General features: G+C 46.2%; 2 protein-coding genes across 9 annotated transcripts in view; one reads left to right on the forward strand and one right to left on the reverse strand.

Annotated features, from left to right (window-relative positions):
• Positions 1–3,693, forward strand: part of PPP1R9A (protein phosphatase 1 regulatory subunit 9A) — a 120,698-nt gene extending 117,005 nt beyond the window's left edge. For all 7 annotated transcript variants that reach the window (XM_015853603.2, XM_015853602.2, XM_015853605.2 and 4 more), the window contains one exon: positions 928–3,693. In XM_015853603.2, the coding sequence (XP_015709089.1) occupies positions 928–1,140 (213 nt within the window). In that variant the 3' untranslated portion in view covers positions 1,141–3,693. The remainder of the gene's footprint in view (positions 1–927) is intronic.
• A 2,022-nt stretch (positions 3,694–5,715) lies between these two features.
• Positions 5,716–19,829, reverse strand: LOC107309112 (serum paraoxonase/arylesterase 2). 2 transcript variants are annotated; one of them, XM_015853610.2, is made up of 10 exons: positions 19,702–19,829; positions 15,272–15,342; positions 12,608–12,663; positions 11,461–11,506; positions 10,192–10,318; positions 9,545–9,745; positions 8,811–8,892; positions 8,140–8,268; positions 7,484–7,650; positions 5,716–6,097 (listed from the first exon to the last, which is right to left on the reverse strand). In XM_015853610.2, exons 1-9 carry the CDS (start codon positions 19,773–19,775, stop codon positions 7,492–7,494), a joined length of 945 nt encoding a protein of 314 aa, XP_015709096.1. In that variant the 5' UTR covers positions 19,776–19,829; the 3' UTR covers positions 5,716–6,097; positions 7,484–7,491. The 2 variants fall into 2 exon arrangements, with proteins under 2 accessions (XP_015709096.1, XP_015709095.1); XM_015853609.2 differs by having other exon boundaries at positions 11,341–11,506.
• Positions 19,830–21,816: the final 1,987 nt, after the last annotated feature.

The raw sequence follows: 21,816 nt of genomic DNA on the forward strand, positions 1-21,816 counted from the left end.
TGGAATGCGAGGTTAACCGTCTTATTTGTTGTCACTTGAGATCAAGGAATGAAGAATTCTGCCAGAAAGCAGAGGGCTTCTCTGTGTAGAATGATGATAGACTTGAGCAACATGCACAGAGTAGAAAGCCGCAGCAGCATTCAGAGAAATTCTTGTGTGCACTTACTTAGGTTCAGTGGCTTCAGAAACAGAGAGAATTTGCTTTGTGAAGACTCTGTGTAGGTATAGTGTACCTGTATTTACTGCATAAATCATAAAGGACCATATGCAAGTGGTATTTGCATGCACACATTTCTCATCCAGCTCTGTTTTACAACAGGGCGATTCATAGAAGATTGTTAATAAAAATACACCAGAAGTAGCAACTATAAAATTGAATACTGTGATACTGGAGTCAAAAGCTGGACACCAATTGTACTGTGATAGAATTAAATACAGTTCTGATGTATAAGTATGCATTGGCTCACGCAGTGAAAGTATGAGCCCAGTTTTATAAAAAATAATTATAAGGAGTTGGGGGAGGCTCAGCAAATATGAATGTCAAAGTTCAGCGTTTCCTTCCTGAAATTTCACCAAAAAGTTTGGAAGACAGTAAGGGCACTTTTGACTAAGGAACAGCAGTGAGAATTGGGGAGTCTTGTTCTTTGTAGACTTAGGTGACCTCAGGCAAATTTCGTTGCCTCTGTGAAATGAATATAGTAGAACTTTGGTTACAGTGAGTTCTCCCTTAATATTCTATAAGTGAAAAGGATGGAAACTAGTTCAGAACTGTAAAATGTAATTAAAATTTGACTTCGGTAGTCAGTATCACCAATTTGTTTAGTTGTGATCTGAGAAGAGATTTTATCAGGATATAAAAAATAGAAAGAATTGATGATAGATTAAACCATATGAAAATCTGTTTAAATGTTATTTTCCCTATCTCAGGCTCTTGGTATGACGTCATCCCAGGACAGGGCGATCGTTAAAAAAAAGCTAAAGGAAATGAAAGCATCCCTGGAGAAAGCTCGCAAAGCCCAAGAGAAAATGGAAAAGCAAAGGGAAAAGCTTCGGAAGAAGGAACAGGAGCAGCTGCAGAGGAAATCGAAGAAAACAGACAAGTCTTCGTCAGAAGCAACAGAGGGCACTAATGAGCAGTGATAAGCAGAAATGCTGCTAAGTTTGTAATGTGGAGGCACTTCGAGGGAAGAGAAACACACCCACTCTGGTGCCCCTTCAGCTTTCTCGCGTTCATTACACATGAGTGTGTACAGAGAAATGGAGCTATAAATAGAATGACCGGGGAACTTATCTCGTGTAGTTTTATTTTCCTGCATATCCAGTTCTCGCTCGTTGTTGTTGCCATGTTGAACAGCCCCAGCCTCTCGGTTTGTTTTGTTGTTGTTGAAAGCTAAAAGATTTCATATTTGTGTGGCAGTGTTTCCTTCCCAGCCTACTCTTTTCTTTTGAGCTCTGTGTGTTCGGTCACTTCAGTAACCAGCATGATGCTGAGGAGCATGGTCCATTGCTTCACCTCTTCTGAACACGATGGCCAGTCAAAGTGATTGGTGAACACTTATTCATCTGAGTAAAAGGAGTTTTCTCTGTCTGAAAGGAGATGACTTACTGAACTTTCTAACTGGAATTTCCGCTTCTCTGCAGTGTTTTGATACTCACTTCCATCTACTGGAGTAAGTTTTGTCTTGCATCAGTACGTTGAGGTGACACTGCTCTGGAAACACAACTGTTCCATGACTTCTTAATATACACTGGAGATAAAGACAGGAGAGTGGATATCCCCCCCTGGGTAAAAGACAGGAGGTGGAACTCTTTCTGTTAACTGTACATTAGTTAATCCAGGAAGGAGGCAAAGCCTTAAACGATTATGTGGGTTTACACAGAAATCTGAGGATAACATTTATCCTTTAGATATCTGAGCAAGGATGCATTTCTATCTAGAGCACAGCATATAGATCTGTACAAATTTCTTTGTGCTCCCAGTGCATAGGTAACTTTCTTATAGCACACTCTGCTTTCTTTTTCATGTATTTTGAACAGGAAACTGGGCTTGTTTTGTTTTGTTTTGTACTTTTTTCCAAGAAAAACACATATTCAGATGCGTTCCCCAATAAGCATTGGAAGTGTATGTTTTGTGCTGTGCCGTTATGAAGCTGTCATTAGAATCGATTATCAAAGTTGAGTCTGCTGAAGACTTTCAGTTTTTACAGAAGTGCACTTTAAGCAGAGGAAGAAGAGGGATTCTGGTTAGGATTGAATTCAGTACGTTGCTTCTAAGATCAGTGCTGCCTTGGAGTTGAAGGTTACCAAATCCAAAGCTGCCATGTATTAATGACTGTTTTGATTGATGTGTTTAAAGAACATCTCAACTAAAACCTGAATTTTTAGGCATGGGCTGCAGAACGTTTGGATAGTTTAACAGTAGTCTTGTTACGTATGCCAGAGGTTCCTGTTCTCCCGACCTGTTGAGTCCATTGGTGAAGCCTGCTGAATAGTTTTGACTGTGACAGAAGCAGAGCGTAACTCGCACCAGGTGATGTTACCAACTCTTAAGAGCGGTGTTAAAATATTCAGGAGAATGAAAAGACAAATGGCAAATACCCACCACAAGAAACTGGAGGTGTAACCTTACTGCTTTTAGTCAGAGCTAACTATGCAGCAGCGTTCGTATTTGAGAAACATCACTTCCTGTTTGTGCATCCTGGAAGTTGCAGCCTTCATCTGGCCGGTCATGCTACCATGGAAATTGTTAAAGATGTCAACGCAAAGGTATAAACTGGAACTTTAAATTTGCCAACTTTGAATTGTTTGGAAGAAAACGTTTGTTTTAGTTTGGCTTGGCTTCTCTCCTGCTCTGTACTTTATGACGGTCAGATTTGCCTGTTGAGTTCTCTGAAATTCAGAACTAAAACAGTTGGGGCGCAATGTTTAGAGTTAAATGTCTTTGATCGTAATCATTTCTATGATGTGTAGAATGGTCTGTACGCTGACAGAGCCTACTGCATTCAAAGCTCCTACACAGCATATCTACTTAGTCTTACCTTAGTTTTTGCTTCCAAATCCAATTTCTACAAGTTTCTGACATATATTTTACTCGAACAGAAGAACAAAACTACCATCAGAGATGCTTTCTAATATTTCTAATGGCTTCTGATATTTTCCTTGAGATAGACCACAGGCAAAAATGGACGTGCTAACAAGAGTTCCACATGGGAGTGAATATTTGTGCACTCTCTGTTGGAAAAAAAATCCACAAAAGAGTTTTAACAGCCTGATATAAGTAGCATTCTGTCACATTAGGAGGTTATGAATTTATACCCGAGCAAGAGAAATTGTCTGGAAGAAACTGGAAATTTCCTATTTTAAATATGATGTTGATGAAATGCATTTGATGATTTTAAATTATGTTTACATTATAGTAATGTTTAAGTGGTTGTATGCAGTAATCTGAGGTGGTGTCCCTGCTTTATGTTGTCTGTGTTCCTAAGAACCTGAGCAGGCTGCTTGGCATTATACATTGAGTTTTCATTCTTGCAGCTTAGAAAAGTGCCTCGTTAATCTCTTTGTAAATCAAGTCCTTCCTCTACAGAATAACTAATTCAACCTACTGAAATCCTTATAGTATTTGTGTTTTTGATCGCTTTGTGGTAATGTTACTTTGTTAGTCTCCAATTAAAAAACAACAACAATAAAAAACCAGAAATTAGAAAGCAGTAGCTTACATTTAAAATAAAACCATAAAATACACATTGATCAACACATGGAAACAGAACAAGCTGAGCAATGTCAGCAGTTTGCTCCTCTTTCTGTGACAAAAGAGATTTATGTGGTTCCTTTTATTATGCTCACATTTTGGGGACACAGAGAAATGTCACTGGACTACCAACATGAAAAGAGGTGCAGTCTGAAACCTCTGTTGCTGCTCTATGGGATGTTTAAGGTTGTGTTGGATTTCTTCCCCTTTTATTGTGTAACGGCACCTATGAAACAGAAGATGAAGTTGTCTCATTGTTGTGAACTTAAATTTCCTGTAAACCAATGCTAAGTCAGACCAATGGTTTTCTTTGTGTGTGTGTGTAATAAGAAACACATAACTCCACGCTAAATGACTGGAAAGACTTTCTCTTGGCTCACCGGCAGGAGTGCCTGTAGCCCACCTTTGCATCGTTCTTGTACCTCACCCAGTGGTCCCAGCAGGAGTGGTGGTGCTCGCTGTTGGCAAAGCCTGTTCTAGCTCATGGGCTACAGTTGTGTAGCAGACCAGCAGTCAGTACTGAGAAACTGAACAGAATTAGGTGATATTTGTATCTCAGCATATGCAAATCTGGTTGGATTTGATTCTTTTTGCAAAGGCATGATTGTGCCATGATGCTGGTCTGCTGCAAGGATACTGCATCCCAGCACTGAACAGCAAAAGGAAAGCTCTGCACATAGCCTGCTGTGGGTCTTAAGGCTCTGCAGTGTGCTCTGTGCTATTCCTCAGTGCTGAAGTTTAAGGGAATTTTGCAGGAATTAAGTCATGTCTTAATTATTTAGCCACATGTTTACAGCGGAAAACTGCTGTCTGAGAGAAAACAAAACATGATTTTGCTTTTTTGAGGTGTGGCCTCTTCCCCTTCCATGTCATCCAACCAAGTGGCAGAGAGGCTGGACCCTTTGTAGCAATTTCCTCCTCCCATGCTTCCCTCATTTAAAGCCTCAGGAAATCAAAGCCGTGAGCCAGAACACTGAAAAAGAATATGATAAAAGCAGGCGCATGCTTAATGAACTTGGGAGTCTTCAACAGCTGAGTGCAGGGGGCGATTGGATGGGTCCATTTGGGGTTTGTTAACAGTAGAAAGTAACGAAGTGGCTCAGTCTTTCTGGAAATGAAGAGGCCAAGTGACTTGTGGCCTTTTTTGGGTCCTCTTGAAATGAGCAGACGTGGGTCTGTGTGTCTGTGCACACAGAAGTGTCTGTGCACATGGGTGTGTGTGTGCCTCAGCACCTCTGCTCAGCAGCAGCGGGTGGGCTGCTGCAGAGCTGTGGGCATGGAGCCGGCACATCGGCTTTGCTCTGCTTGCAGGGCCTTGTGTATTCTATGGCTCCCAAGGTGTTAAAAGTTCTGTTAAAACCCAGAGTGTTTTTCCATAGGTCTTCCTGCGTGTTGTCCTTGTGCTGGTTTGTAGCTGGGGGAAGGCTGGTGGTGTTGGTGCACCACACTGTTGGTATTCTGGGCAGAAAAGCCCGTTCTCATTCTTGATAAGCCCGATCCGTGCTGGAGCTCTTTGGGCAGCTCATTGCTGAGTGGGCTGTGAGTGACTTCCCCAGGGTCACCGCTGACCGTGGATGGCTCCTCTGCTCACAGCCTTCCCCGCGCACACGTAGTGTCTGAATTGCTGCTTTTGTATCTCCCGACCACGCTGCAGTGCTCACCCAGCGGTGTACGTACGGCTAGAAGACCAGGCAGCTAAAAGACTCAAATGCACTGTGCTCACTGTAAAAATCGGCTTCGTAACATCGTTCCTTTTTATATGGTTGAAGAGGTGGTTGCGCTTCAGATTTTTTTCCCTTTTTTCGGTTGTTTTTTCAAGAGGTCAAATGTATATGAAGTGCATGTTTAACCCTGAGCTTTCTGTTTGTACATCTTGCTGTCCAACCATCTGCATGAAGGACGCGGTAGTGCCATGTCTGAGCTTGTCCCCTCGTGCTTTAGTCAATAGCAACTTCTCTAGGTCGTTGAGTTTTCCCCCAGGTGATTTTCTTTAATGTTTAGTTATTCGGAGACATCAAAACAAAACATGATGGTGGCCCTTTGTTTTCTTACAGTTTAAATATGAACAACAAAGCCTCGTGGTTTGAAGTTAATTTGTTAGTGTAAATAAATTTCTTGCCAATGAGTATTATTGTTGTTAGACAACGAATGCAATAAAATGAGAAATCCTGAATCTTTATTAGAATTTGTATCGAGTCCTCACTTTCCTGCCCGGTCGTTGGTCACTCCAGAGGAAGTAATAAATTGTATGCACGGCTCTTGTCCTCTCCTTCCTTCTACGTTGTTCTGATCCCAGCTGGTGGCCAATGTGTTGCTCTTGGGCCTCGGGCAGATCTCATTTACAGTCTGCAATGATGCAAAAAATAGTAAATGTAAATATATACAGGGTGAGGAAAGAGAATGAGTGTTTTTTCTTGGCCCTTTTTTCTTGGTAAGCGGCTGGAATGCAGCATGCAGTGCTTTGCTGCCCTCGCACTGATGCTGGTCAACGTTTGTCATTCTAAAAGCCACTTTCCCATTTTACACTGACGTGTAGTTCAGCCGTAACAGGCATTTCACACATTGATGGTACAGCAGTTCACCTGCTGAGCACGGTAATATATCTTTTTTCTTTATCGATTCTCTAGTAGTAAAGCATTGCATTAGGGAAGGGCACCCAGAGTGCCCACTCTGTCATCCCTTGGTGAATTCGCTCAGGGCAGGTGCTCAGCACAGGATGGGAAGCCTTGGGGCCTCGGCTGGGCTGCCCAGCAGCCACATCACCAATGCTTCCTTCCACTGACACAACCACCACCCGCAGGGTGTAAGAACAGCCCCAGCCCATAAACGAGATGAACTTAATTAAAACAGGTGCGCTGAAGCATGAAGTGGCTGGAAGTCCAGAACTGACACGTAAAATGTGTCTGCTCAGCAGCATCCTGCAACTGGAGCTGTTATGCTCATGTCCTTGCTGTGCCTCTACCTGCAGGCAGGCCGCTACAAAACCTGCTGCAAGGGAATAGTTAAAATAACAGCCATGAGGGAACACATTCCTCATTTTCTGAATAGCCCAAAACAAAAGGAGTGTGACAATTTGTGGATTTACACCTGGAGATGCTCCTCACTGCTGGCAAAGCTGAAGTCTGTCTTTGGTCATAACAATGCTGAGGGAAATGCTGGCTGTTAGACAGCCACAAAGTAAATGCAGTCCCAGCACAGGGACCGCTTCAGCTGTGTTAGCAGCCCTGCTTCAGGATGTGATCTCTTTATTACAGAGCACTTAATCTGCTGCAGAACAAATAGTGAGAACAAATAGTGACACAAGCCTGAAGTGGCACAGCTGCCCAGAGAGCTGTGGGAGCCCCATTTCTGGAGGTGCTCAAGGTCAGGTCGAATGGGGGCAGCCTGGGCTGGGGGGTGGCTGCCCTGTCCATGGCATGGGGGTTGGAACTGGATGGCCTTTAAGGTGCCTTCCAATACAAGCCATGCTATGGTTCTACGACTCACTGGTTCTCCAGTTAATTATGTTAAAAAGCCAGCACAGGACCTGGTGGCTAATCACAAGGGGGTAAGTAACCCAGCCTCTCTATGGTGCATCCACTTCCTTTACAACATCATAAAACTCATTTGGAGAGGAGGCAAGAACGCATTCCCATGGCACTGGTCAGCTTTAATCGGAGCAGTCCCGTCCTTACTAAACCTAGAAGAAACTGGATGAGCCCACCAGGAGTTCAATCCCACAGCAGGCCTTACCAGGGCGGCTATAGCTCGCAGTACAGGGCTCTGTGGAAGACAGTGCCGATGAGCAGTTTCCCATTGTAGACTGTTGCCACCGAGGTCCCCTGCAGCACGGTGCCATTCTCAGCATAGACGCGCGTCACCGTGGGCTGCTCCGCCAGGATGTTCTGGATGCGTAGGACCTGCCAGAGACACAGGAACTGAAATGTACTGCGGGCAGAGGGCACGTCAGGATGGAGTCACCTGCTGATGGACTGTGCCTGCAGGCATGGCCCCTGGGAGAGTGCTCCTGGCCCTGCTCTGTGCTCAGCTTTGGTTTGGTTTGGCAGAGGGGTTCCAGCTCAGTAATTAATGCAGTCCATCAAAATCTGATTGCTCAGCCACAGCTGCACAGAAAGCAGCCTAAGGAGTCTGGGATGACTGAACTCTTATGTGAGAATGATTCAGCTGTCTCCTAAGGATCCAAATAGGTGTTTGTAAACTGAGTACGTGCTACTCAGGTTTCCCAGGTGAGAGCGGAAGCTCTCAGTTAGGAGCCAGCACAGTCTTTGCCATCACAGAGGCTGTCCCAGCACTTTTCTCTGTAACCCATAGCTAAGTTATACTAGGACAGTTTGGACAACGTCAATTTCTGGAACAGAGGTAGCCCACAGACATCTTCTAAAAGGTACCTCAGAGGCAGGAGGGTTATTTGGGTCGTCGTACAATAGCTTCATCCCATTAGGGTGACATCCTGTCCAGATATCTCCAGTGTCAGGATCGACAGACAAGTTATCGGCAAGAGTGTCCAGCTGCAGCGTCTGCCCAACACAGGGAGAGAATAAGAAAAAGAGAGTTGTTAAAGCTGGCAGAAGCCCTTGAAGTAAAACATAAGACTGTCTTGTTTTCAGTCATAAATGAGACCTATCCAAGACTCTCATCTCACATAACCCAGTCTGACTGTGTTACACTATTTTCTCCCTCAACAATCTCCTCTTTCCTGGCTGCACTTTATCCCCTCCTCCATGCCATCCATGAGCCTGCTCTGAGATTTTTCCATCATCTGCAATGCTCATGTTGGTCACTTCTGTTCTCTGAGGACGCACCCAGGCTGCCTGGAGCAGAATTCCCTGCAAGATCCCTCTCTGCTGGTGGGACCTGCTGGTAGAACCCACAGCTCTGCAAGGAGGAGGAATCATAGATTCATAGAATTGCTCAGGTTGGAAAAGACGTTAAAGATCATCATCCAAGAGCCATTCCAACCGGAATGTCATGCATGAGTAGGTTAAAAGATGAAGCATCAGAGGGACTTCTCTGTACAAAATTCATATCTACCTCCTTTTTTGGAACTGCAGCACCTTACCTTCACGTGGGTTAAATTCCAGTCAGCGTGCTTTTCCATAACATGGACGCTATGATCAAATATATCTGCAATATAGATGTACCTTCAAAAGAAAGTGCCTCTTAGCAATGTGCACAAGTAAGCAGACACCAAAACCAGCCAGTTCCTCCTGTGTAAGCCCAGCCCTTCCTGCAAGGAATTTCACCTTATGGTCCTGATGCAGTAATAGAAATGTCAAGCAGGCCAGAGAGCACTGAGCCCACTAAGACACAGCTCCACACTGTGCCAGTTCTTCTATTAAGGCACTGAGGCAGGACTTGAAGGGTTATATCCCCAAATCTACTTTTCTTTTTCTTTTCTAATAAATTTGAGTTTACTTGTCTAAACCACACTACAGGCTTAACAGGGGGCTTCAGGCCATAGGACTGTACAGCCTTCCTCACTTTCAGCAAGTCTGCCCCATTAATCTTTGGGAACAATGTACACAACTTTCTGTACCAGCTGGTCAAAATACAATGGTCTTTGCTCTGATTTGGTGTAAACCACCATTCAGATCAATAAGTATTGCGTGCAGCTAAAGACAAAGACATTTGATTTCTGTCCTACAAACCCATTGCATCACTTATGCTTTACAGGTTGCATCTTGCCTCACATGAGCCAGGACAGCCACTGATCACAGTGTCCCATGTGTCCAAACTAGGATTCGGGGATTCTCACTTGTGGTTGAATAAAATCAGAGGCAAGAAGAAACTTACTTTTTGTCGGGTGAAATGTTAATGCCATTGGCTGAATAAAACCCAGCTGCTACTTCTTTCACTTCTTTTGGACTGTAGTAAACCACATTTGACCAAGTTAAACCCAAGTACATTTCCAAGAACATCAAGATGAAGTCAGTGAAGTAGTGATCATTGGTAGCGTAGAAGCTGTCAGGCCCCACAGCCACTACATCATTCACACTGGAAAAGAAAAGAGAGGAAGAAAGAGAAGAACAAAATGGGGACTATGAAGAAGCACCATAAGACTGCGCAGAACCCAGCCAGGACACAGCCACTCTGTGGTCACAAAGGGGCTGCAGTGACAGCTTTTACCTCAAATCACAACTTTAACAATCACTGTGTTGTTTAGAGCCTCCCTTTTCACTTCTATTTTTAAGCACCAGTGCTGAAAGCTGAACAGGACTGTAGGACATCAACCAGAAATCTGGCTACCTGCTCACAAGACCATGTTTTTCTTTTTGATTACATTCAGCTGGAAACCAGAAAACCAGTAGGAGTTGTGAGAGCTTTATCTTTCAGGCTACCTTTATCTTACAGTCATGTTGCTGAAACCAAAAACACCTGACTTTGGATTTTACCAAAATAAAAAGCTTGTTTTGGGGAAAGACTCCATTTGGCTCCAATACCTCGTCAGAAGGTCGTGTCGAATGGTTTTCAGATGTACGAGAGAATTGTCATCTTCCATAAATTTGAACAATTCTACTGTGCTCTTTTGATGTGGGTGATTCACAACGAAGAGGTACACGGTGTCATCTTAAAAGAAGGAAAAGGAAAAAGCTGGATTGCATTAGATCTCTACAACAGTAGGGTGGAACAGTTTGGGGTTTAGTGCATTTCCCTCCTGGCTATTCAGAAGCAGAATGTGTACCGAACCAATGCAGGATCCAATGCAACTGGATCCAGATCTCCATCTACCCACTGACATGGAAATGTAAATGAGATTTTTACTGTTTCTACCACGATGGAAATAAAGTAAGGGCATTTTATTTGTGCCCAGGCAATTGGATTTTGCAGTCTGATGCCTTACAGTGGCTGGTTGTATGAAATATAGCCACAGTTGGCTACAAAGGAGGGACGGAACCCCAGCAAATTTGGTCCCTTAGGTTTACTTACCACGTTGCCTGAGAAAGCTGCAGTCAAGCCTTCTCTTTCACTCTGTAATACTGCAGTACCTTTACCCAGCTGTGTTGGTGAGACCCTTAACTAGCCACCATCAATTTCTCCAATGGAACTTCTCTTAAAGGTTGCCTGCCTTGGGGAGCAGGTGAAGCTACAGGAATGGGTCTCTTTGACATATTCTATTTGCCTTGCTAAAAGCTCCAGTGAAACAACAGGGGAAGAGAGGGGGAGGTCAGCACAGAGGGGTGGTCATGGACAGCCACAGGGGAGCACTCACTGCCTCCCTGCTGCCTGGCCATGGCTGATCAGTGAAGGATGCATCTCCTGGAGACCCTTGAAGCCAAGAGTGACAGATGTAAACTGGCAAGATTAACCTTACGTGGCTTTCAACTTTTCAGACACCTCCCATGCTTTCTTTCCTTTCAATACAGAGGGCATCTTTCGGTCTTGGACAGTTTGAGACCATGTGCAAAGGCATTTGGTTCAGCAGCCAACTTTTAGAAAAGAAACCTCAAAAGACCAAATGGCTGAAAACTATTTTCTCTCCCTCCCATGGTGTGTTGGTTTCTGGGGGTACAATGCAAGGCCCCAGAGAGATTTCTGCTTATAGCCCTTAGGGTGAGGTTTACGACCATCATGAACTGAAGTTTCCTTACCTTTGTCTATGTAAGTGCTGATCCCATGAGGGTTAAATGACCCCAAATCAAACCCGCGGCTGATTCTCAGTTCAGATGCTTTGGGCTTTTTTTCATTCAAATCAATCAAAAAAATTTCACCTGGCTTGTCCGGTGCAAAGCTCTTCAATCCTGGGTATTTCAGACCCTGTAAAACCAAAATATAAGATCATTTATGGCTGAAAGGTAAGAGGAACACAGCACAACCGTAAATGCTGGAGCCCTGTTAGAGTCTGCAAGCACATACCAGGTTTGACTATTGCTACAGCTGCAATGCAGCAGAGGGCCAGGCTCTGCTGTACCTGGTGATTCCTGAGGCCATGGAACAGAGGGAGCAAGCTGGGCCTTGGGCCAAATGCTGTATGGGACAAGGCCTTCTACCCTGTGCTGGCTCACCTTCTGTCCTACCCAGGTGAGAATGGGACAGCTCTGCTGCTCCTCCAAGCTCTTTGCATCCTACAGCCACCATCAAGGTGCCACCAGCCCCACCATGGTGCCATAACACCATGCCAAGCATCCCTGCACAGGCCTTGGTGGACCAGCACTGAGCCCCAGGTACAGGACTCAGACTGCTGCACCAGGACACATCAAAACCCCAAGCCTTTGCCCAACCACTCTGGGACAGCACAGTTTATCCAGGCTCTCCCTGTGCTTCAAACCACCCTATGAAAAGATGCTCTAGGGTGGACAAACTGGAAGACCAGCACAGCCAAGTGCATCCAACAGAAACGTGGTAAAGTCATGGTGAGGGGCAGGGCTGGGGCAGCTCACACTTCTGACACAGACTTTCAGACGTGCCCAGAGCACATAAATGAAAAAGAAAAACCAGCTTTTGTCTTAGAAAATAATTTGTAGGCCTCTCTTCCTGATTACAGAGAGAAGCTTGAGAGTGGGGAGCCTAGAAGCAAAAAATCTATCAACCAGAAACAACAAAATCACCACACAAAATCTGTGGTGTTGCTTTTGTTTTGATTTTAAGATGACAAGGAGTTAGCACATTTCAACATTTCAAGTAAGCAGCATAAAAGAAATTCAAGGTTATGCAAGTGCAATGGGATACACGTGTGAGATCGGCAGCCAGCACTGTTGTGTTGAGAAGTGCACTTGCTCAAGCGAGGAAACACTGGTGAACACAACTCAGGCCTAGGCTGACATCCAGGCTCATAGGAAAAGGGCCCATCTTACAGGCTTCACCTATTGCCTCCGCAGATCAGGCAGAGTCTGGCCCTGCACAGACAGGGATACTTACGGAGCTGATGAAAGCCAGTCCATTAGGAAGGATGTCAATGTCTTCTGAACCAGTTTCTGCAAAACAGAGATAAAGCAATTTCTGTCAAAAGGCATCAAACATTCCCTGGTGAAAAATCTCCCATTAAGCACAATTCCAGCTCACACAGTGCCACTGTCTCGTATGGCTCCTTGATAAAGCCCAGCAGAAAAGTTCAGTAGAGTATTAAAGTGAGAGCAGCACTCCAGGTTTGGCAACAGCTCTGGAATCACCTCTTTTTGGAGGCTTACATGTCCCCCCAGCACCACATGCCCTGAGTGATGCAGGATGAGCCTCCTGCTTTAGGCAGCCCTGCTCTGCAGCAGGCCAGCAGTGCAGGCTCTGGATTAAGGGATTTCCAGGGTAGGACCACAGGGATCACTCAGCCCCTACACCCACATAAGGCAACCCAGGGAATTTCACACACCGACTCCTGCACTTGAGCTGGGACACTTGGTTAAGTACTATAAGCAAATATTTAGTTAAAGCTCTTGAGTGTGAGCCTGCTCTATCTTTAACAGCTGAGGGCTTTCATAGTCAGACCACACTTTTAACTGTGGGTAATCACTTCCAATTTTGCCCATTCTTGCTAGGAAAAAAGAAAGACCAGATCACAGACGTGAGAGCTAACTGGAAATGGACAGTTAAAAAGCATAAATTCAGGATGGGAGAAATGAAGGGAGAGCAATGCCCTGAGCTACTTAATACTGCTTAGAGGGAAACTGCAGATCGAAGCAAATTTGGGCACTTCTCAGCTGTCCCATGGCATGTGTGAAAGAGGAGCATGGCAGGAAGAGCCAGGAAGGCTTGGCTTGTTCAGTGGCTCAGCTCCTGCAGGGAGAGGGGACCATGGTGCAAGGGCTCTGTGTTCATTGGCATGCACAGCAAAAGAGAGAGTAACTGATTCATCAGGTATCAGAAACTGTTACCTGTGCCGCGTTGCCTAATTGTGCCACACCAGTGGCTTATTCACCACATTATCTATATAGGCTGTAAAGAAAAGCTCAACAGACCTAGAAACATGATTTATTCTGCTCTTTACTTCATCTTAGTACAATGTCTTCTGCTGATGCAGTTAACAAAAGCCACACCCAGGTTCCACGTCCAAAGGAATTGAGCATCATGCCTATAGCCCATGAATTTCTCCAGACTGCAAGTAGAATCATAGAATCACAGGGTTGGAAAGGACCAACAAGATCATCTAGTCCAACCATCCTCCCACTACTGCTGCTACCACAAGCCACTAAACTGTGTCTCATAGTTCCTCATCCAGACAAGTATTTCCAGCAGGTTCTGCAGCACCTTCTGGGACTTCAGGAATTGTTTCAGGACGCACCATTAGTTTGTTACAAACTAGTGTTGTGATTGGACACCCACAGATAGCGCTGATTCTACAGATGTGGCCCTTTCTACATATTTGTGAATGGAGATTAGGATAACCTGCAGTTCTTCTGTTTGTTCTGTGTTCCATGTTGCCTATATTGCACAATGTTTGACAAGCAGAACAGATCAAAGTCTTCAAAAAGAGAGAGAAAGGGTGAAAATATGCAGAAATAAAAGGGCCCACCAGAGAATTCTTCCATTTACTCCAGGTGTGCTTCCTTTAACATGGAAGCATCGCTTTAAAGTGGTTACAATAATCTGCAGCAGCTGCCTGTGTTTCCATGTGCAGACTGGAGAGCTGAAGATCACTCTGCACAGAGCTGATCCAGCTCATCACCACTGAGTCCTGTATGAGTAAATTGCAGCTCAGTCTCAAAGACTTGGAAAGATCTTTTCAAAGGTGATTTCTAATGACTTCTCCTGCACATAACCACAGGTGAAGGAACTCTGCACACAGCTGTTCATTGCAGCAATTTGACTTTACAAAGACGTTTGATTCTGACATGAGGATTTATGAAATGACACAGTGATTCAGCAAGCACAAAGGCGAGGCTCTGAAGTCTCACCCAAAGGCTCCTTACCCATGCAAACTCCATGCAATCTCAATACAATGTAAGGTATTTGCAAAAACACTATGGAGGGGGGAAAAAGCAGCCAATAAGCCACTGCTGAGCTTAAGCTGTGTGATGTAGGGGAAAGGGAGTCAGGTTGTGTGTTTAAAGGTAATCGTTTTACACTCCAGTTACACTGAAGGAGAAAAAAAAAACGTAAGACAGAAACATTCCCATGCACTAAACACACGACCTAGAGTACAAAGTCAACACTGCAGCCGCTCAGCTGAACCTCTTCACAAACCAGACTGGTACGACAAATATAACCCCTCAGTCTTTGAAGCCACTCAGCTGCCTTGTGCCAAGTTGCTTTGCAAAGAAGACATTCTTGCAAGGCACGCATTATCTATCTATCTATCTATCTATCTATCTATCTATCTATCTATCTATCTATCTATCTATATATATATATATGTTTTGAAGCATTAAACACCAATGGCAAAAAGTAGGATGCCAAGGGAGCAGGTTTTTCTGTATAATTTTCTTCCTGTGGCTTCTCTCCACCTGAAAGTCTGCTTGGCTAAATTCAAAAGCATGCCAGCAAGCAAAATAACACACTGCTTTCAAGCTGAGGCTCAGAAGGTGCCCTTAGCAGTCAGTTTCAGAAGGTGACCGGACAGAAGCAGCACACTCGGGGGCTCTGAGCACCTACCAATCCCTTTGATGAGCCGGCAATTCGGGAGGGCTACGGGGTCAACTTCTCGTGTAGCATTGAGTCTGCTCCTGCAACAGGAAAAAGCAGGTTAACAGGTTAACATCACATGCTGCTGCTGAGCAGGTAATGCTCCTGGCTATCTCTGCTTTATTGCCTGCCATATCTCAGCAACAAATCAAACACTGAACATGCAAAACCCAGAACAGACAATGGCAGTTGCCCCAAACAGCCACAATGGTTACACGCTTCCCGAGATGAAGCTTTCATGATCTCATGTCACCCACCCACCTCAAATGACAGCCACGCTTTCTTCAGGTTTCAGTCACTAAGTACAGCAGCACCCTGCAGTGCTGTGTGTGGGCAGAGGGCAGCCTCCCACCCCAGCCCACAGCCATTCCTGGTGCACCTGCACTTCTTTTTTCTCATTCTGCATTAAAAAGCAGCAGCAGTGTTATTGCAAGGCACCACTGCTGACAACAAGCACAAGTTGGCAGTACAACTTTCAGGATGAATCTCCCTATCCCTTCCCCGTTTCTTCCTCCCACAGCACTCCCTGTCAGCCACTCTGGTTTTGTAGTATCATGGTATCATTTAAGTTGGAAAACACCTCTAAGATCACCTAGTCCAACCAGCAACCCATGCCCACTGACCTCATCCCTCAGTGCCACATCTACATCATTCCTGAACACCTCCAGGGACAGTGACACCACTACATCCCTGGGCAGCCTGTGCCAGTGCTTAACCACTCTTTCTGAGATTAAATGTTTCCCAGTATACAGCCTGAACCTCCACTGGCACAACTTATGGCCTCTCCTGTACACATACAGATCCCCAGGTCACACTTGACAGGCACTTACACATAGGTTTCTATCTCTCCCTCTCCACCACTGCACTACGTCTATGTTAATACATGCAAGACCCCTCACTACTAGGACTGTTGTGTTTGACCATGGTAGAATGCAATGTCATAAACCTGCATGTTGATTTTCTATGTAAACATGTCAAACTGGTGTCCTAGATTTTATTTTACAAAAAGAAAGCTTTTAAACTAACGTTTTCTTTTCCTTTGCACACAGACCGTGCACACGTGTCAATACTGCATCCAAGTACAGGAAATTCTGAATACACAGATCCCATAGCAAAATCTAGACACATTTATATCACAGGTAGGTTGTTCTGAAAGTGCATGTGTCTCCTATTTATTTCCATGGAAGCTACAACAGATTCAAAGAGCACAGTAGCACTATTTGATAGAACATGTTCTCAGCTACATAACTCTGTTTTTCAACACATTCACCACCACTAGCAATGAACAGGAGCCCGCATGCCTTACTCACAGACATGTGCACCAGCAGCAGTGACCCACTGTTCCACAGCCACTATGGTGGTGCCACTGCTTGGAAGGTGTTGCCCACACAGTCCATCTTTCTCTGACCCAGACAGAGAAGAAGACATAGAAGTCAGAAGGCTCCAAAAACAGACCATACATTGCATGTGGCAGGACAGTACAGCCAAGAATGGCCATGTGCCCAATGGTCTTCAAACTGGGATGGGGCCAGGTGTTATTGTATTACAAGAGAATGACTGTTTTTACTCTGGCCTGACTCTGGAAGTTGGAGCCTTCAGCTTAGTCAGAGCTTTCCTGGTTTTCAGGGCTCTGTGAAATCCAGAAGGATCGCTCCTTTCCTACCCCGAAAGACATTTTAACCACTGAGGGCTGCACCTTTTCTTTGATGGGGAATTCACATCAGCACACCGTGGACGGCCATTTTGACTCCAGCTCATAGTGGTGACATCACATCTCATCACTGATAATGATGTGATCCAGAAAACAGTCACCTTCAGCCTCGTATTGGTTCAGTAGATCCTGACAAACTTGTAGATGCTGTTCTTTCTGTCCCTGTGTGAGAATTCATGGGACCCACCTGGCGCAAACTCTGGGATATTCCAACACTGGCTCCAGCATTTCCATAGCACTGAAAGCAATACTCAGCTCCATATACTGTTCCTTGGTTGTCGTCAGCCAATTAGTGTGAATGAGATGACCAAGACAGTCTTCATTTTGTGGTGTGACAGCTGTGCATGGCTGTCCGGAATGTGGCTTGTCCTTCATGTTGCTGTTACCACTGCTGAAACGCACCACCCACCGCCTCACTGTGCTCACATTCACTGCTGGGGCTTCATAAACATTCACCAAGTGTCAGTGAATGTCATTGGGTGCCATTTTTTCTGCATGGAGGATTTCAATGTCACACCTTTCCTTCATACACACTCCCGTGTCAGACTCCATTGTGTCAGACTGCCGCTCTGCTGCCATCCATCACACAGCAACAACATATTGGTAATGTCATATTGGTGGGATGGTTCAACCTCTGCTACCAGACCAACCAACATCCACCTGATGTCATGGGCCAATATAACGAAATAGGAAGCATCGCTGTCAGGACAGCCCTCGTAGTTTTAAAGCACAAACTGAACAGCAGACTCAGTCAGCGGCATGAGAAAGTTGTGGTGCAGCTGAGGAGTGTGTGGTACATCAGCCCCACATTTTTTAATCACCTCGTTATGGGTCCTAACTTCACTGGTTGCTGTATCGCTGACACAGGTTGTTCTCATCAGGCCAGGAGAAAGGACAAATAGGGCAGGGGAGTGCAAGGGAAAGGAGCCAAAAGAAGCTCTCGCAGGAGCTCTCCCAGCCCCCAGGAGGGATGTCAGCCCCCAGCACAGCGTGACCCCAGCTCAGGGCAATCATGCCCTGCATTCACGCTGCTGCTTCCTTGGGATTTCTGCCTTCCTTACTGCAGGAGCCCTTCCCAGCAGCCTGCAAGCCTCGCAGTGCCAAAAGCACAGCGGGAACACAGCCAGCAGCCGAGGGGAGATGATGATATCCCGACGGCATTCCCAGGGAAACACTTTGTGAACTGGAATGAGAGTAATTCGAAAGGACACTGGTCACAAGCCTGCAGCACACACAGAGGCTTTTTCAAAATGTGTCAGTTTATCTAGCTCAGGCAGCCTCAGCTACTGAGCCAGATGGCCTAGATAGCTGACCAGCCTTCCGAAAACACGTTGGACCTGCAGACTGGGGGGTGCAGCTTCAGAAAACACAGGAGTTTGCCTCTTGTTGCAGCCCAGAACTTGGCACCTCGCCTTGTTCCAGCTCCAACCCCCCACCTCCTGACCCACTTGGAGGCACATGGCAGCAATCCCTCTCCCAGGCAGCGACCCGTCACATATTCAAAGCCCTCTCTTTCACTATTCCCTTTCTGTAGGCTAAGCAGCCCCTGAACTCTCCTTCCTACCTGACAGGACTGAAAATCTCCTCTAATTGCTGGGTTTGCTCCCAGTTCCCTGAGTCTTTCTGGCAGCGTGCTGCTGCTTCAGCACAGAGCACAGGCTGGGGGGCACATCATACTGAGTGTCATGGCACAATAACACTGTGTGTGGGCATGTGTATGAACAACAGATATCCTTTCTATACACACTGTTTCTACATAGATGTAGGAACACAGGGTGCATATGTGAATAAGTTACATATATGCACATTATTTGGAGGAAAACCCAGCATTACTCCTGTTCCAGGTTCACAGACTTGAGCAGGGCTTTTCTGGGGAGCAGTGAGCAGCTGCAGTGTGTCACAGGGAAATCTGCGTAACTTCAGCCAGAAACACACAATAAATTCTTTTTCTGCTGCAGGAACTTTACTCAAGGCCTATTAGGGAGATAATAGCTGCACAAACAAACCTGATTTAAGAAGAATGAGCTCTGTAGGATCTGTAGCAATTCCTCAAGCCTAATCTTTGAAGCCCTTCAGGGACTCTTGTACCACGCTAAGTAGGCGCAATATACCAAACTCAAGGAGCAGCAGAAGGCTGCGCTGAGCTCCTGCCTTCCAGCCAGGTGGTCCCAGGGATAGTGGGGAGCTCTGGTGACCCCTGGGGTATTACTGAGAGCTCAGTGCGAAGGAAGCCCACCCACAGGTGCCGGGGGATGTTGCTTTTAGTGGGAGGTCTGCCTCTACCTGACTGCCAGCGGCTGCAGGGGTTGCAGACCTGTCAGGAGCTGCAGACCCGCAGGTCAGAGAGTTGGGTGCGCGTCCTTTAGCATTTGGATCCTAATTGTACTGATGCACCGGCGTGCAACAAAGTACTTCACCACCCAAGCGGTTACAGGTGAATTTGTTTCAGCGCCGGCACACAGCGAGCTTCCAACTCGGGGCGCAGCTCACCCGCACACGGTCTCCCTATCAGCCAGAGCTCGGCCTCAGCAGGACGCAGCGCAGCAGCTGCTCGCAGCCCGATTCCCACGTCCCGTCGGTCCGACGTGCAGCCCGCACAGCCCGAGGCTGCGGACCCCCCGGCGGGGACGGGGCACGAGGCGTCATCCCGCATCCCCGGCCGCGCTCCCTCCGCTCCCTCCGCTCTCACCGGAACGCCAGCAGCCGCTCCGCCGCCAGCGCCGCCGCGATCCCGACGAGAGCCGCCGCCAGCACCTTCCCCATGGCCGCTCCCGGCTCCGCGCTGCCCGCCGCCTCCCGCCCCGCCCCGGGTCTCGCCGCACGGGGGCGGGGAGCGGAGCAGCTCCAGGGGGCACGGCCCGGCCCGGCCCGCTGCGGGGACGGCCCTCCGGAGGGTCCACGTGCTCGTACAACAGCGCCAAGTTCGAAGTGTGCTGAGTCTCATTTTTGTCCCCAAATTGGGTCAGAGGCAACAGTGTAACCAGAGGCTTAAGGAAGAGTAAGAAAATGAGGGGCAACTTGAGTAATCCCCCCCTCAGTCCTTCTCAACTCAGTTTGAAGTGCTTTAACTATTGAGTAACGCTTAATAGATGTCTTTCAGGTAGTCCCGTTTTGAGGCAAGTGGGGGTTGTATCGCACTCTTTGTTGACACCACACCACCCTGTGTGGATGGGAAAACAGCTGCTGTTAGGCGGCAATTCATCTGATATGTGCCTAAAGCAGATAACCAGTGTTCCCTAAAGATTGGCTTTACCCTGCATTCATTAGACAAGGAGACTCCAGGGACCGACTCAAGCTCAGATATCCCCCCCAGCACCCTGACCAAAGGGAGCGCTGGCATGGCTAAAGGTAAAGGGAACCATTTCTACTGAAACTTTGGGAGTCCTAGATATGTCACCTGCAGGAGACATGCCCTTTATGCCCACTCCCTATCACATATCAGCTTATATTTTAATAGATAAGATATAGAAGCAGTGCCCAAACAAATTTGGATTTCGCAACAAACTGTTTCCAAATGTATCATCTTTGAATCATTAATGAAACACAATGTGTTGCTGAACAGACTTTTAGAAAGCTAAAACTCTTACCCAGATTTTGATCTCTCATTTACCAATATTAACCTGAATACGTTCACTTTGGCCATCATTGGTCCATGACAGACCTTACTTTGTGTTGCCAAAGTAGTTACGGTGGATTTACACTAGAGAATGAAGTTTGGAATTATTCTAGAGCACTCATGTAGGGCTGGTCTGGCTCAGTACAGAAACCTATAATGACATCTTTAACTTGTCACTTCCAATACTGTTTTGGGCCGCTCACTGCAAGAAAGGCATGGAGGCCCTGCAGTGTGCCCAGAGCAACGGAGCTGTGAGGGGTCTGGAACAAAGTCTTAGAGGGAGCAGCTGAGGGAGTATAGAAAAGTCTGGAAAAGAAGAGGCCTGGGGGAGCCCTTATCACTCTCTACACCTGCCTGAAAGGAGGTTGTGGCGAGGTGGGGGTTGGCCTCTTCTTCCACATAACTAGTGATAGGATGAGAGGGAATGGCCTCAAGTTGAGCCAAGGGAGGTTCACTTTGGATATTAGGAAAAGTTTACTATCCAAAGGAGTGGTGAGGCACTGGAATGAGCTGCACAGGGAGATGATGGAGTCACCATCCCTGGAGGTGTTCAAGAAACATTTTGATGTCATAGTGAGGAACATGGCTTAGTAGGGAGATACTGGTGGTAGGTGGGTGGTTGGACTGGATGATCTTGGAGGTCTTCTCTAATCTTGGTGATTCTATGACTCTAAGTAGACACACCACAAATAACTAGTAATTTGGAAAGCTGCTCAGGGTGACGTCTCACTGTGATGTTGAAAATGCTTGCAAAATATTTAGGAATAAGTCATTTTTGCACTGACTGTAATACTCAAAGTAGGGAAGGCACTGAGGGCAAACCTGATCTTCAGGCAGTAACAAGTCAGACTGCACTCACCCTCCGAGAATTGCTTCACCAATACTAAACCAAATTCAAAGGAGGCCCTGTGGGCACGTAGGCAAAGCAGGGCAGCCAGAGACCAACTTTGGTGCTGCTTCTGCATAACTGTAGAAACAAGGAGAAGATGTCAACATGGAGTGGAAAGTCTCATAGAGAGACTGCTGAGATCTTAGATGGAACTCACCAGTTTTGTTGAATGCAGATCTGAGGACTGGGTCGATGAGAAGGACACATCCACCAGATTGCTGCTGACATGCAGGTGCTGCACCAGCTTCAGGTAAAAATAAAACTTGGCAAGCAAGCAAAAAGCTTACTGCAAAACCAGG

This window comes from Coturnix japonica, chromosome 2 (assembly GCF_001577835.2).
Source record: "Coturnix japonica isolate 7356 chromosome 2, Coturnix japonica 2.1, whole genome shotgun sequence".
NCBI classification, from domain to species: domain Eukaryota; kingdom Metazoa; phylum Chordata; class Aves; order Galliformes; family Phasianidae; genus Coturnix; species Coturnix japonica.

Excerpts from the sequence above, each read along its gene's own strand:
- LOC107309112 (XM_015853609.2), bottom strand. The coding sequence starts at position 19,775 with ATGGGGAAGGTGCTGGCGGCGGCTCTCGTCGGGATCGCGGCGGCGCTG. Across the intron at positions 10,319-11,340 it reads CAGCACTTACATAGACAAAG|ATGACACCGTGTACCTCTTC; the intron begins GTAAGGAAACTT and ends CCTTCTTTTAAG. Across the intron at positions 7,651-8,139 it reads ATAACCCTCCTGCCTCTGAG|GTCCTACGCATCCAGAACAT; the intron begins GTACCTTTTAGA and ends TGTCTCTGGCAG.